The sequence below is a fragment of the Notamacropus eugenii genome, chromosome 6 (assembly GCF_028372415.1).
Source record: "Notamacropus eugenii isolate mMacEug1 chromosome 6, mMacEug1.pri_v2, whole genome shotgun sequence".
In the NCBI taxonomy this organism is placed as follows: Eukaryota; Metazoa; Chordata; class Mammalia; order Diprotodontia; family Macropodidae; genus Notamacropus; species Notamacropus eugenii.
This window is the reverse complement of record NC_092877.1, coordinates 149,448,956-149,463,122: the sequence shown is the minus strand read 5'-3', so window position 1 is coordinate 149,463,122 and position 14,167 is coordinate 149,448,956. Positions and strand designations below refer to the sequence as shown.

The 14,167-nt window shown below is 39.0% G+C and overlaps 1 protein-coding gene across 5 annotated transcripts in view; it reads left to right on the top strand.

The window, feature by feature from the left end:
- The window catches only part of GATB (glutamyl-tRNA amidotransferase subunit B), a 137,514-nt gene that overhangs the window by 101,916 nt on the left and 21,431 nt on the right, over positions 1-14,167 (top strand). Inside the window, exon 11 of one of the 5 annotated variants that reach the window (XR_011969727.1) lies at positions 13,015-13,158. The exons of 3 other annotated variants lie outside the window; for them this stretch is intronic. Coding sequence is in view for 1 of the 2 variants with exons in the window: in XM_072621258.1 (XP_072477359.1) it covers positions 2,777-2,798 (22 nt within the window). In the remaining variant the exon portion in view is untranslated. Of the gene's footprint in view, positions 1-2,776; positions 2,990-13,014; positions 13,159-14,167 lie in introns of those variants that run through there. One more of the 5 variants, XM_072621258.1, reaches the window with a different exon arrangement.

The window sequence follows — 14,167 nt, the reverse complement described above, 5'->3', positions numbered from 1 at the left end:
CAACACTAAGACCTAGCATTTTTATTGAAATTTGTTGTTTATAACATCTTCATTTTCAAATATATCCCTCTCTGCTCTGTTACTCAGACAACCATCCCTTATGACGAAAACCAAAAAAGAACAAAGAAAAAACGTTCAGCAAATTTAACCAACCCATCAGCCGAGTCTAACCATATCCACTGTTCAGTATCCGTTGTTTCCCTTTGCAAAGAATGGAGGAAGATATATTTTTGATACTACTGGTTGGGTCCATGCTCAGTCATTCTAACTCCACAGTGCTCAGTTTCAGTTTTTTTGTTCTTTCCATCTCTGTTGATGTATGTTATTTTCTTGATTCAGTTTACATCCCTTTGCATCAATTCCTTGTAAGTCTTCCCATCGCATTAATTCCTCTGTCTTCCCAGCTTTCTCTATAGTTTTCATGGTGATCATTTCTTCTGGTTCTGTAATACATGACATTACGTTAATATGCTACAGTTTGGTCAGGCATATCCCCAGTACATAGGCATTTATTTTGTTCCCACTGTTTTGCTACTGCAGAAAAGTGGTGCTGTAAACATTTTAGTGTACAAGGCACTTTTCTGTCTTTGGGGAATATGCTTAGCAGTGGAATCTTTGAGTCAGAAAACAGGGACATTCTCTTTGCATATTTCCAAATTTTTTTCCAGACCGGTTGGACCAATTCATTGCTCCCTTAACAATATATTACAGTGTTTTTATTTCCAAAGCCCCACCACAGTTAACCATTCCCATTTTATGTCATCTTTGCCAATTTTCTTGGTTTGGAGTTAAACCCCAGAATTGTTTTAATGTGTAAAATGGGTTATCATATGTAAAACACTTTGCAAACCTTAAAATACTATATAAATGCTAGTTACTAGCTTTACTGTTATTATTGTTTCTCTTTTCTATCATTTGGAACAGTCTCTCATGATAGCCATTTGTAGTTTTTCTTTTGAGAATTTATAATTCAAGAACTGTTTGTTTATTTACTTTTACAAAGTCGTATTCACTGGAGAGTAGCTCTTGGTCTTATACATTTATTTTAATTTTCTATATATCATGAATACCAAGCATCAGAGGTATTTTTTCCCCCAGTTTCAGTTCACCTTTTTTTCCCCAATTTCAGTTTACCTTTTTAGCCTAGTTTCATTACTTTTATTCAGGCAAAGATTTTCAGTTTCCCATAATTTCATCTTTTTTGTGTGTGATTTGTTAAGAATTCAGCCTTAGATATACCTGTAATAGATACCTGATCTGTTTTTTTTCTAAGTTTTTTATAGTATAATCTTTAAGATTTAGGTCACACATTCTTTTTTTTATTTCATTGTGTATATAATATGAGGTGTTGGTGTAAACCTAATCTTTACAAAGCTGCCTTTTAGTTTTCCCCTCAGTTCTTTTTTCAAAACAGGAGTTATGTTCTTGAATTTGTCAAATACTAGATTATTGAAGTGAGTTTTTTTATTCTTCCTTATCTAGACTGCTCCAGTGATCTACTTTTTATATATTACTGCTTTGTGGTATGATCTGAAGTCTTGGAAATGCTGTCTTCATTCTGTAGCAGCCAGGACACTGGCATACACAGGAGGGCTGCTGTACAGGTTCTTAGATCTGCTTTTCTAAAAGGAGAGCAACCTTTGAGGGGTCAGCAATCACTTAATCAAGCACACGTATCATTCACTTAGTTCAAGGGAAGAAGTCAGCACCCTGAACTTCAGAGAAAATGCAGAGGAATAAAGATCAACAGACAGGGCTAACAACTGTCTGACAATAAGCGATGCATATATAGTCACCAGAGAGAAAAGCACGAACATCTGGGTTTTCAGGGACGGGGGCGGAGGTCGCTCCTTAGCAGCTGCCCAGAGTCTCATCTGGCCAAGTAAATGCTTCCAGTGAGTAAGCCCCAAAACAGAACCTGACCTCAGAATATTGATACACTTTTCAGAGCCAGAGACCATCACAACCCTTGAGAATCATCCAACAACAACAAAAAATCGCCCCTAATCAAGCTGCCCTTAGTGGGCAGGCCTATTAATGGGTGGGGAAGATCTTTAACTTCCATTAGCATTACACATTCCCAATTCTTTTTGTTATTTCTCTTGAGATTCTAAATTTCTTGTTCCTTCAAATCAGTGTTATTATTTTGTCTACTTTTATAAAGTATCCCTTTAGGAGATTGATTGAGATAGCATTAAATTTGTGAGTTCAGTAGTGTTTTCATTTTTTTTTTTTTGTAATCTTGGTATGGTCCAGCCATGAGCACTCATTGTCTGTTTAATTATTTAGATAATTCTTTATTTTTCCTTTAATTATGTTTTCTTTGAAAAGTACTTATACAAGTGCTGATTGTGCCTTAGAAGATGACCTGTCAGATTTTTTTTTGCATTTTTAGATAATTATATGGTATGACTTCCCTTTCTGTTATTTCCTCCTAGATTTTGTTTTTGGTATATTAACAATAGTTATAACAAGAAACACTGGATACTTTTTTATTGAAACCAAGAGTGAAATAAGGATGCATACTATCTCCATTATTATTTGACTTAGCACTAGGAATTCTAGAGAATTACATATACATTATATATAATTTATGTTATATAAATTATTATTATATATTATTAATAATTATTAATTATATATAAAATGTATTAAAGAAATAGACACTAAGAAAGAGGAACAAAGTTATCTATTTGTGGAAGATGTGATGTGTTACCTAAAAACTAGGTTATAAGATCATAGATTTAGAGCTATAACAGATATTGGGGGCCATCAGGCCCCTGTCTTTTTACAGATGAGGAAACAGTCACAAGGAGATGAAGTGAAAGTAATACATTTAACAGAAATTTGAAATGGGATTTGAGCCTGACTCCAATTCTCAGGACCTATCTATTATACTATGGTGTCCCTAAAGAATCAACCAAAATTAACTGAGGTGAAAAATAGCTTTAGTCAAGTAGGTGCGTATAAAATAAATCCACAAAAATTATTATTGTGTCTGCCTATTACTAAAAAGTGAAACAAAATGGGAAGAAAGGATTGAAGGGGAAATATTTTGAATAACCCCAAAATGGTATAAATATTGAGACCTAACTTAACAAGATACAGATAGGATTCCTATAAATATAGCTGCAAAGCTATTTTAAAAGGAATAAAGGCAGCCCTAAATTATTGGAGAGACATTCAGTGTTCATGGCTGGACTGGGCTAATTTAGTAAATTCATACTACCCAGGTTTATAGAGCTAATGTTAAACCAGTAAAAATATACCCCAGTCCCAAAAAAGTCCTAGATGACATTAGACAAGATGGTAATAACATTTATTTAGAAGAGCAAAAAGGTCATAAATACCATAGGGGAAAAGAAGGGGAGGAAAAATTTAAGCATAATCAAGTCTCAAATTATATGATAAAGCAATAATTATCAAAAGTATACCAAAGTAAAAAAAAAGAAAAACATTATTGGACCAGATTAGATAAGCAAGGTTTGAAAAGAAATCAATGCAGTCATCTGAGCACAAACTCCTAAGGAAGGAACTCTTTAGTCAACAAAAACAGAGGAAAGTTATATGCAATGGGGATAAGCTAGATGCATTCCCAATAAGATCAGGGGTGAAACAAGGTTGTCCATTATCACCACTATTATTTAATATGGTACTAGAAATGTTAGCTGTAGCAATTAGACAAGATAAAGATATCCAAGGAATTAAAATAGCCAAAGAAGAAACTAAGTTATCACTCTTTGCAGATGATATGATGATTTACCTAGAGAATCCCAGAGATTCAAGTAAAAAATTACTAGAATTAATAAACAACTTTGGCAAAGTTGCAGGGTACAAAATAAACCCACACAAATCTTCTGCATTCCTATATATTAGCAACAAAGTCCAACAGCAAGAGATAGAAAGAGAAATCCCATTTAAAGTTAGGGTAGACAGTATAAAATACTTAGGAGTCTACCTGCCAAAACAAACCCAGGGATTATATGAACACAATTACAAGACACTTTTTGCACAAATAAAGTCAGATTTAAGTAAGTGGAAAAACATTAGTTGCTCATGGGTAGGCCGGGCTAATATAATGAAAATGACAATTCTACCCAAATTAATATACTTATTTAGTGCCATACCAATTAAACTATCAGACAATTACTTTCTAGAGCTGGACAAAATAATATCAAAATTCATTTGGAAAAACAAAAGGTCCAGAATATCAAAGGGACTAATGAAAAGAAATGCTTGGGAAGGTGGCCTAGCGCTACCAGACCTCAAACTGTACTATAAAGCAGCAATTATCAAAACCACTTGGTATTGGCTAAGAAACAGAGAGGTAGACAAGTGGAATAGACTTGGCACTCAAGATGCAGTAGGCAAGGAATATAGCAACCTTCTGTTTGATAAACCCAAGGACCCCAGCTTCTGGGATAAGAACTCATTGTTTGACAAAAATTGCTGGGGAAACTGGATAACAGTGTGGCGGAAATTAGGCATAGACCCATACCTGACACCGTACACAAGAATAAAGTCCAAATGGGTACATGATTTAGGTATAAAGATTGATACCATGAATAAACTGGAGAAGCAAGGAATAGTATATTTATCAGATCTATGGAGAAGGGAAGAATTCTTTACTAAAGGAGAGATAGAATGCATTATGAAATGCAAAATGGATAACTTTGATTACATTAAACTGAGAAGTTTTTGCACAACCAAACCCAATGCAACCAAAATCCGGAGGGATGTAGTAAATTGGGAAAGAATTTTTACAGCTAAGCTCGGGGATAAAGGCCTCATTTCTAGAATATATAGAGAACTGATCCAAATGTATAATCATACAAGTCATTCCCCAATTGATAAATGGTCAAAGGATATGAACAGGCAATTTTCAGAGGAAGAAATTAAAGCTATCTATAATCATATGAAAAAATGCTCTAAATCACTATTGGTTAGAGAGATGCAAATCAAAACAACTCTGAGGTACCACATCACACCTATAAGATTGGCAAACATGACAGAACAAGAAAATGATAAATGCTGGAGAGGATGTGGGAAAGTTGGAACACTAATTCATTGTTGGTGGAGCTGCGAGCACATCCAACCATTCTGGAGAGCAATTTGGAACTATGCCCAAAGGGCTACAAAAATGTGCATACCCTTTGACCCAGCAATATCGCTACTAGGACTATATCCCCAAGAGATCATAAAAATGGGAAAGGGTCCCACATGTACAAAAATATTTATAGCAGCACTCTATGTAGTTGCCAAAAACTGGAAGTCAAGGGGATGTCCATCAATTGGGGAATGGCTGAATAAATTATGGTATATGAATGTAATGGAGTACTATTGTGCCATAAGAAATGATGAACAAGAAGACTTCAGAGAGGCCTGGAAGGACTTATATGACCTGATGCTGAGTGAAAGGAGCAGAACCAGGAGAACTTTATGCACAGCAACAACCACAGTGTGTGAGAGTTTTTTCTGGTAGACTTAGATTTTTGTAATAACACAAGAACTTCTTACCAAAAAAAAAAAAATCCCAATGGAGGATCTCAAGGCAAAATGCCTGCCACACTCAGAGAGAGAAATATGGAAGTCACTCACATATTGTAGCAGATCATGTTTGTGTATGTGTATGTGTTTGTGTATCATGTTCTGATTTGTTATACGATTTCTTTCATTTATCTTAGTCTGACTACATAGCATGACTATAGTGAAAATATACTCAATAGGAAAGTATATGTAGAATCTATACAGAATTGTATGCAGTCGTGGGGAGGGAGGGGGGGAGTGGGGGGTAGGTGGGGGGGATAAAATCACAATTGTATGGCAGTGATTGTTAAACATTACAAAATAAAAAAAAAAGAAAAGAAAAAAAAAAACAGAGGAAAGAATGGGTAGTAATCTAGCAGAAAATGAGTTTGGATCTGCTTAATACATGAAATAAATTCCAAATAGATAAACAACCAAAATAGAGTGAATCACACAATAATAGAAGAGAAAAGAATAAAAGGTTATATATTTTACAACTCTGAGCAAGTGAATTCTTAACCAGCCATGGTACAAAGGATAATACAAAAGCCAAAACAATTTTGATTTTATAAAAGGGCTTTTGCACAAATAAAAACAGTTTAATTTGAATTTTAAAAAGACATGGACTAAGTTTTCCTAGTCCATTAAACTATTTAATTGCATTAAACCTCTCTGATAAAAGTCTGACCTTCACAATCTATACGGAATTGACACAAATCCAGAAGTCAAAGACAATAGATAAGTGAGAGAAGAGGAAATAGAAAGCATTAGCCAAAGTTCATTATTGTGACGCCACTGTTCAAAATGATGATTTTTTAAAAATCAAAAGATGCACATTTTCAAATACTTCTTAATGATTAAGTTCTTCTCATGCGTATATCATAACCAATATTATTTAACAGTTGAGTCTGTTTTCTTCTGCACCTGGTCCTTTTCTAAATCTTTCCAGTCTTTCTTTCTAAGATTGATATGGACAGTTAATCATCCTGCTGGGAGAAGGGCTGATCCCACTGGTGTATATCCCACTTCTGTACTTGTTATTCCCAGAGTAACAGGAGGGAGAAGTTGGGTTTTTTTTTAATGTAGGAACACAAATTATTCAGTACTATCTGAAAATATTTAAAATGCAGTTTAAAGCAGCCTATCAGATTTGTAAGGATGGTAGAAGATAGAAAAATTCAGTGCTAAAATAAGGAAAGTTACCCCATGGTTCATTCCCCGTGACCCAGCAATCAAAGCGCTGTGTTGGTGCACCAAGGATGTTAGCTTCACGAAGAAGAGGCCTATCATGACTAAACGTTTACAACACCACTGTTTGTTTCCTTTCTTTTAGAAAATCCATATTGATCTATTTTGTTTGTACATCACTTTAATCTTCAAATACATCCTGCCCCATGTTACTTGAAGTCATTCCTGAGTCCGGGAAGGCAGTTTGGCAAAACTAATCAGCACATCAACCAGATCTGCCTGTATGAGCCATGTCTGCTCGCCCCCTCTGCATAGGTGTGCTTTCTCGTCTGGTTTTCATGGCCAGGCTTGATCCCCACTGTAATTACACAGCACGCACATTCAGTTGTTTTGGTTGTTCTTTTCAGTTACAGTTTAAAAATCTATCACTAAAATCTACTATTGCAGTCATTATATGTGTTGTTTTCATGGTTCTATTTACTTCACTTTCCATCCATTCATAGAAGTCTTCCTGTACTTCGTTAGCAATTAGCAAAGCTTTTCCATCCTGGTAAAAGGGTGGGAGGGAGACATGATTCAAAGTTCACATTCACATTTCAGGCTCCTGTTTCTTTCACATTTGGGCTTTGCACATTTTTTGTATTTTGGTCTTGAAGAAGGACCAGACAGCTTCACCAGTCCCAGCTCACGACTTGCACCTCCTCTTTGGTTTGTAGGCCTGTTGGAGGGGTTCAAGACAATTACTCTGTCCTTCCAGCCCAGTGGAGATAGGGGAGGAGGTAGGAAAGAGGTATCTTAGTGCAGGTAAAGGAATCAATGTTGTTTTATCAGGGGCAAGCAACTTTCCTTTATAATGTTCCTCTGTCTGCCCTGAAAAAAGGACAAGTTTTAGAATATCTTGGCAGTAGATAAATCAGTTTAGGGAAAACTATGTCAGGGAAATACATTTTTGATCTGAATGTAGGTTATACTTTTCCTCTTGTAGACTTGGCTTCTATGAAACCTGAAAGTGCCCTGTGAATCAGTGTCTTCTTCTAATACCTGTGTGTTTATATTGGAAAAAGATCCCTGAGGGTCTTCCCCCTCCCAGATTGATTTTTTTCTTTTTGGACTAGATGAAAAGGCTATTGTTTGCTTCATTTCTCACCTAACTTTTAATTATTGAATGGGTGTTGCCTCAGACAAATGAGACCTGGGAAGGACCTTTGCTTAAAAGGGCCAAGGCCTCCCATTGCATCATGGACCATCTCCAGTTGTCCTGATCTGTTTCTTGTCACTGGACCCAGATGGCTCTGGAGGAGAGAGTCAGGCTGGTGGCTTTGCACAGCCTTGTCTCACTTAAATCTAAGTCATGACATCATGATCCTCTTCGAGAAGGAAGGGCAAACAACAGTTCCATTACATACAAACATCATGATTCATTTAGCTATTCCTTAATAGATGGGCATCTATTTTGTAGCCATTTTTTGCGGCTCCAGAGAGTGAATACTGCTCTTCGTCAAAGCAGTTGTCCCCGACATGTAAAAAATATGAAAGGTACACTTCTACTTCACAAATATCTTGGGTCCCAGCTGTCTTCTATTTCTTGCTGCAGGCATAGCTGCAAACTGTAAAATTGTATCTGTTAGCACTGTGGACCTCCTCAGAGTAGCATAAAGGAGTAGGCTCTGTGCTGGTTTTACACTGAGGTAAACAAAGGGAGCTGAAGCCTTTGGGGAAGGCACCAGTCTAGGGTGAGCACAGCCGCTATGCCAATCATGAATGGGCTAGAGAAGTATAAATAGGAAGTTTGGTAGAATTCATAGGATTGTAGGTCTAGCAATAGAGGGAACTTTAGAGGCTGCTGAATACAACTCCCTCATTTTACAGATGAGGAGGTTGATTTTAGGGGTTTTATGGATTCGGTTTCTATCTACATTTCCTTCCTCTTCTGGAAGAGACTCAGTAAAGGAGGCCTCCATCAAATGTCATGGAATATTATTGTACTATAAGGAATGACTAATTTGAAGAATTTAGGGAAATAGCAAAGGTTTGCCTAAAGCAACATAAAGAAAGCAAAGCCAAAAGAACAAGGCACAATGTAAATGGAGACACCATTAAATAGCAAAGAAAGCTATAGACAGTGTTGTCAAAATCAGCCCCACCTTGAAGTATATACTTTTGCTTTCTTTTAACAAACAATTCATTGCAAAGGTATAACTTTGCATTTGCTGCCAATTGCAATTGCTTTTTTGTGTTACTTTACTTAGGGAATATACCATGCTGATGTTTGTTTGTTCCTTTAAGCTTATCTATTGTATTAAGACAGAACGTGTCCATTTGTTTTTTAAAGCAAGATTGAGCCGGTAGTGATGTTGGGAGGGATTTGGCACTGCCATTCTAGGCCTCTTCTAGCTCAAAATGCTATGATCCTAATCACCTGTGCTTCAGGCTCAGGAATGATAGAATGTTAGAGCTGGCAGGGACCTTCCAGGCCACCTTAGACTCATTCTTCACAGAGTCATTTTCCTATCTTTAATCCTTTCTTACTTTTACTACTAGTTCGTGTATTAGATTAGAGCTGATGTTCTGTAAGAGAAACTTCTTCCTTGTTTACATCAGTCCTCTCTAATATCGCTTTGGGTCTAGTCAATCAACCAATTTGAATTGGTTCAACTTAATCAACCTGACCCAATTGTCTCCATCTTTTCCCCAACAATATTGTTATTGTTGTCAATTGTTAACTGCCTTATAGAAGCCCAAGTATACTGTGTCTAGGACATTGCCATTGGGAATGCCATCCTTAGGCCTAGAATGTGCCGTTCTTCATCACCACCTATTAGAATTCACTTCCCATGAATTTATCATCTCTATGCTGATGACTCTCAAATCTACTTATCCAGACCTAAATTCTCTGCTGACCTTGAGTCTGATATCTCCAGCAGCCTTTCAGACACCTTGAATTGAATGTCCAGTAGACTTCATATACTCCAGATATCCAATACTGAACCAATTCTCTTTTACCCCTAACTTTCTTCTGTTACCGTCAAAGGCACCACCATCCTCTTAGTTCCCTTGGCTCACTAGGTATCATCACTGATACCTCACTGTTTCTCATCCTACATATTGAATCTCATGCCCATGCCCATTAATAACCAAATAACCAAAATAACCTTGGCAACATCTCTAATACAACCACTTCTCTCTTCTAGCACTGTCATCATTCTGGTGCAGGCCCTCATCACCTCATGCCTAAGCCGTTGCAATAGCTTCCTAGTTGGGCTACCTGCCACAAGCCTCTCTGCACTCCAGTCTTTCCCCTATTCATCCACCAAAGTCATTTTATAAAATATAGGTCTAACTATATCATCCCCTACTTGCTAAATTCCAGTGGTTCCCTGTCACCTCTAACATCATGTAGAAAATTCTCTGCTTGGCATTCAAAGCCCTTTATAACGTATCTTCTCCTCCTTTCCCACCTTCCTCACCTTCCCAGTCTTCTTATACTTTACTCCCCAACATGTATTCTTTAATCCAGTGACCCTGGCCTCTAGCTGTTCCACAAACAAGACACTCCATCTCTCACCTCACCTCACGCCCATGCCTGGCATTACTCTTCGTTCTCATCTCTACCTCCTGGCTTCCTTCAAGTTCCAACTAAATCCCACTTACCACAGGGTTAGAAGGAGCCTTTGGGAGACAGGAAGGGAAAATAGGTTATTCTAGGAAGGTCAAGACAGGAAAGGTTTTGAGGAAGTGGTGGCATTAGTAAGAAGATCTTGCAAATAGAACTTTAATGTTTGCACAGCACTTTATTTACATTAACTGATTTGAGCCTCGAAACAACCCTGTGAGGTGGATATTCTAAGAGGTGGTATTCCTCATAGAGAAACTGAGTCTCCAAGAAGTTAAGTGAATCCCCCATGATCATCCAGCTAATAAGAGTCACAAGTGTGATTTGAACTAGGAGCTTTCCAGCCCCAGGTCTAGCCCTCTTTACACTAGACCTCTCCTGGGTGTATAGGGAGTGATTATCAGCATTAAATGTAGATCAGAGGTCAAGGTGAATTAGAATGGAGGAAAAGGCATTAGATTTGGCAGTAAAGAGAAGTCAGGAAAGGACTTTTGAAAGAGAAGTTTCATCAGCCTCATGGGGATGAAAGCTAGATTACCAGAGGAGGAAGAAGGCATGAAAGGTAAGAAAATGAGACAGGGAGGGTAGACTACATATTTTAAAAGTTTGTCCATAAAAGCAAAGAAGGAAGAGGGTCAGTTTGAATGAATAACAAAGCACTTACTATGTGCGAGATACCATGCGAAATATTTGTTATAAATACAAAAGGGAGACAGGGCCTGTCCTCAAGAAGCTGATACTCCTGGAGTCAAGTGGACCTGAGTTCAAATTTGGCCTCAGACGCTTGACACTTACTAGCTGTGTGATGACCTTGGGCAAGTCACTTAACCCCAATTGCCTTGCCTTCCCCACTCAAAAAAAAAAAAAGCTGATAATTCTAATTGGAGGAGACAAGCTCCATTGGGGAATGTTGGCCAGTGAGGAGTCATCTGTGCCTAGGCAGACTGGTATATCCTCTACAACTTGTAGCCTGAGAGAGTTCTCTGGGACACGGAGAGATTAGTGGATCTAACCAGGAACACACAGCCAGTAGGAGTCCAAGACAGGACTTTAGGCCACCCAGACTCCAAAGCCATCTCTCCATCCATGGTCATTCTCCTTGTGATTTATTACTAAAAGCATTAAATAAGCATGGTGGCAGAGCAGATGGCTGGGTGGGGTGGGAGGCAGGGTAGGGAAGACCCATGTGTAAGCACAGAAAGGGGGGAAAGCCAGAAGGGAAAGGGACTGAAGCTGTCAGACAAGCATTTAAGCAGCATTTCTGAGGAATCAGGAAGGGATAATCAAGACACAGTTGGTGGGATTGTTCTTACCAAAGTGAAAAGACAGTTTCTTCTCAAGCTAGAAGGATAATGAGAAGAAGAATATAGGAGCAAAGCTATGAATGAGTACAAGCTCCTGATCATGGACCAGGCAACCCAAACATTGCTGTAAGGTAGAGGCAAGGTCATTAACGCAAGTGAAGGTAGGACGGAGGAGTCCAAGAGTTCAAGGAGGGATGGAGGGAATACGCTTTCATATGTTTTATTGTTTTGTCCTGTCTGATGCTTCATGACCCCATTTGGGGTTTTCTTGGCCAAGATCCTGGAGTGGATCTTCTCCAGCTCATTTTGCAGATGAGGAAAGTGAAGCCAACAGGGCTAAGTGACTTAACCCAGAGTCACAGCTGGTAAGTGTCTGAGGCCACATTGGGAGTCAGCACTCTCTTCGTTGTGCCCCCTAGCTGCCTAAGCATTTACATAGAATCTGCTATAATGCCAGGTACTGTGCTACCTGCCTTACAAGTGGCATCTCATTAGGTCCTCACAACAGCCCTTTGAGGTAGGTGCTAGTATTATCCCCATTTTACTGTGCAGTAGGTGTTGTTTTTTTCCCCATTTGAGGAAACTGAGGCAGGCAGCGGTTAAGTGACATGCACAGGGTCACACAGTTAATCTGAGGTTAGATTTGACCTCAGATCTTCCTCACTCTAAGCCTAGTGCTTTACCTATTGCATCACCAGCTGCCCAGGAAAGAGCATTAAGATGCTCTAGGAACGTTCAATAGATTCTCAACAGATAAACCTAAGTATTCCTGCCAGAACAGGGACCCAGTCAGAGAGAACCTGCATACATGTGTGACCTGTCTCATCTGTAGTGTCCTGTATTTATCCAGCAAAACTTTGTGGCCCATTTTAATAGATGTAAAGAAAATGGACTGTTGTGGGTAAATTCTGCTTTGGGATTGGAGTGAGGGACACAGTGGTAGTTGTAGGGGCATAGGAGTCCAGGCTGGATAGGGAGTCTTGTGTCTCTCCAGGACAGGGTAATAGATTAAGCGAAATAGGGGGCTTGATTAATTAAAGTTTGCCCAGTACTCTGAGCACCAGCCTAGCCAATCCCATGTACCACTGATTGGACAAGTGGTGATGATTATTTGTTTGTTTGTCACGACAACTCATTAAGCACGAAAAGACAAAGTGGCGCACCAGTTGTGTGCGGCTCCCTTCCACTTTAGCAGCAGGGGGGAGGGCACTCAGAATCACAGAGGACTTCTTAGACTGTTGGTATTTTAAATAAAGGGAGGCAGCTAGGTGGCACCGTGGATGGAGCACCAGACCTGGAGTCAGGAAGATCCAAGTTCCAATCCAGCCTCAGAAACTTCATCACTGTGGACGTAGGCAAGTCACTTAACCTTGTTTATTTCAGTCCCTCATCTGCAGATTAAGGACACACAGGAAAAGAAAATGGCAAACCTTTCCAGTGTCTTTGCCAAAAAACCAAAACACCATGGACAAGTCCACGGAGCCATGAAGAACCAGACACAACCAAATGACAGAACAGCAGCAAATAGTAAGTAAGAAAAAGGCAGCCAAGTGGTACAGTGGTTAGAGCACTGAACTTGGAATCAGGAGTTCAGCTCCTGACACTGTATCACTTCACCTCTCTGCCTCAATTACTTCATCTAGAAAATGGGGCTAATAATAGTTCCTGCCTCCTAGGATTGTTTCAGGGATGAGATCATATTTGTAAAGCACTTTGCAAACTTTAAAGTGCTATGTAAGTTCTAAGTCTTATTATTTGTAAAAGCATAGCCCCCTAGGCCCTCAGGTGCAGCACCCCTTTGACTGGATCCAGACTTCACAGAACAAATTCAAGTTTGGATTCAGTCAAAGGGCCACACTTAAGGAGCTAGAGCAGCATGTGGCCTCGAGGCCGCAGGTTCCTCACCCCTGGCATAAGCCCACTAACGCTACCTCAATCCTGTTCCTTTCCCACTGGAAAAGCAAAGTGGATGAAAAATACTTTATTGCTCAGATTTCTATATCCAGTAGACAGGTAACCTCAACTATTAGAATTTCTATCTAGAAAGGACCATAAAGGACATTCTGTACAGCCTCCTTATTTTACTGATGAGGGCACTGGCCGAGTTTCTTGCCCAAGGACACACATGTATGTAGTCAGTGATTCAGACCTAGCTCCTCTGGCTCTGATTCCACTCCACTACAGAGACAGGTTCTGCAGAAGGGCAGTGAACTAGTCACAGAATGGAATCAGAGAAATAGGCCTCAAATTTATACAGGAAATTATACAACTTGTTGAGTAATCATGCGCTGCTCAGTGTGTCCTATCTTTATGTCCAGATGTCTCCTCATGATGCTGCTGCATGGCTATGAACTCTGTAACCTCAGAGAAATGGAAGTTCTGCTTTGCCCAAAGGGCACTGGAAAGACGAATGGGCAAAGAAAGCTGCAGCAGGTGTTGTCAAACAACATAATCTGAGACTGTGTGATCAGGAAAGACAGAAGGGAGACAAAACATGTGGGCAACCCAGAGCATCCCTTGCATGCACAGAATATTA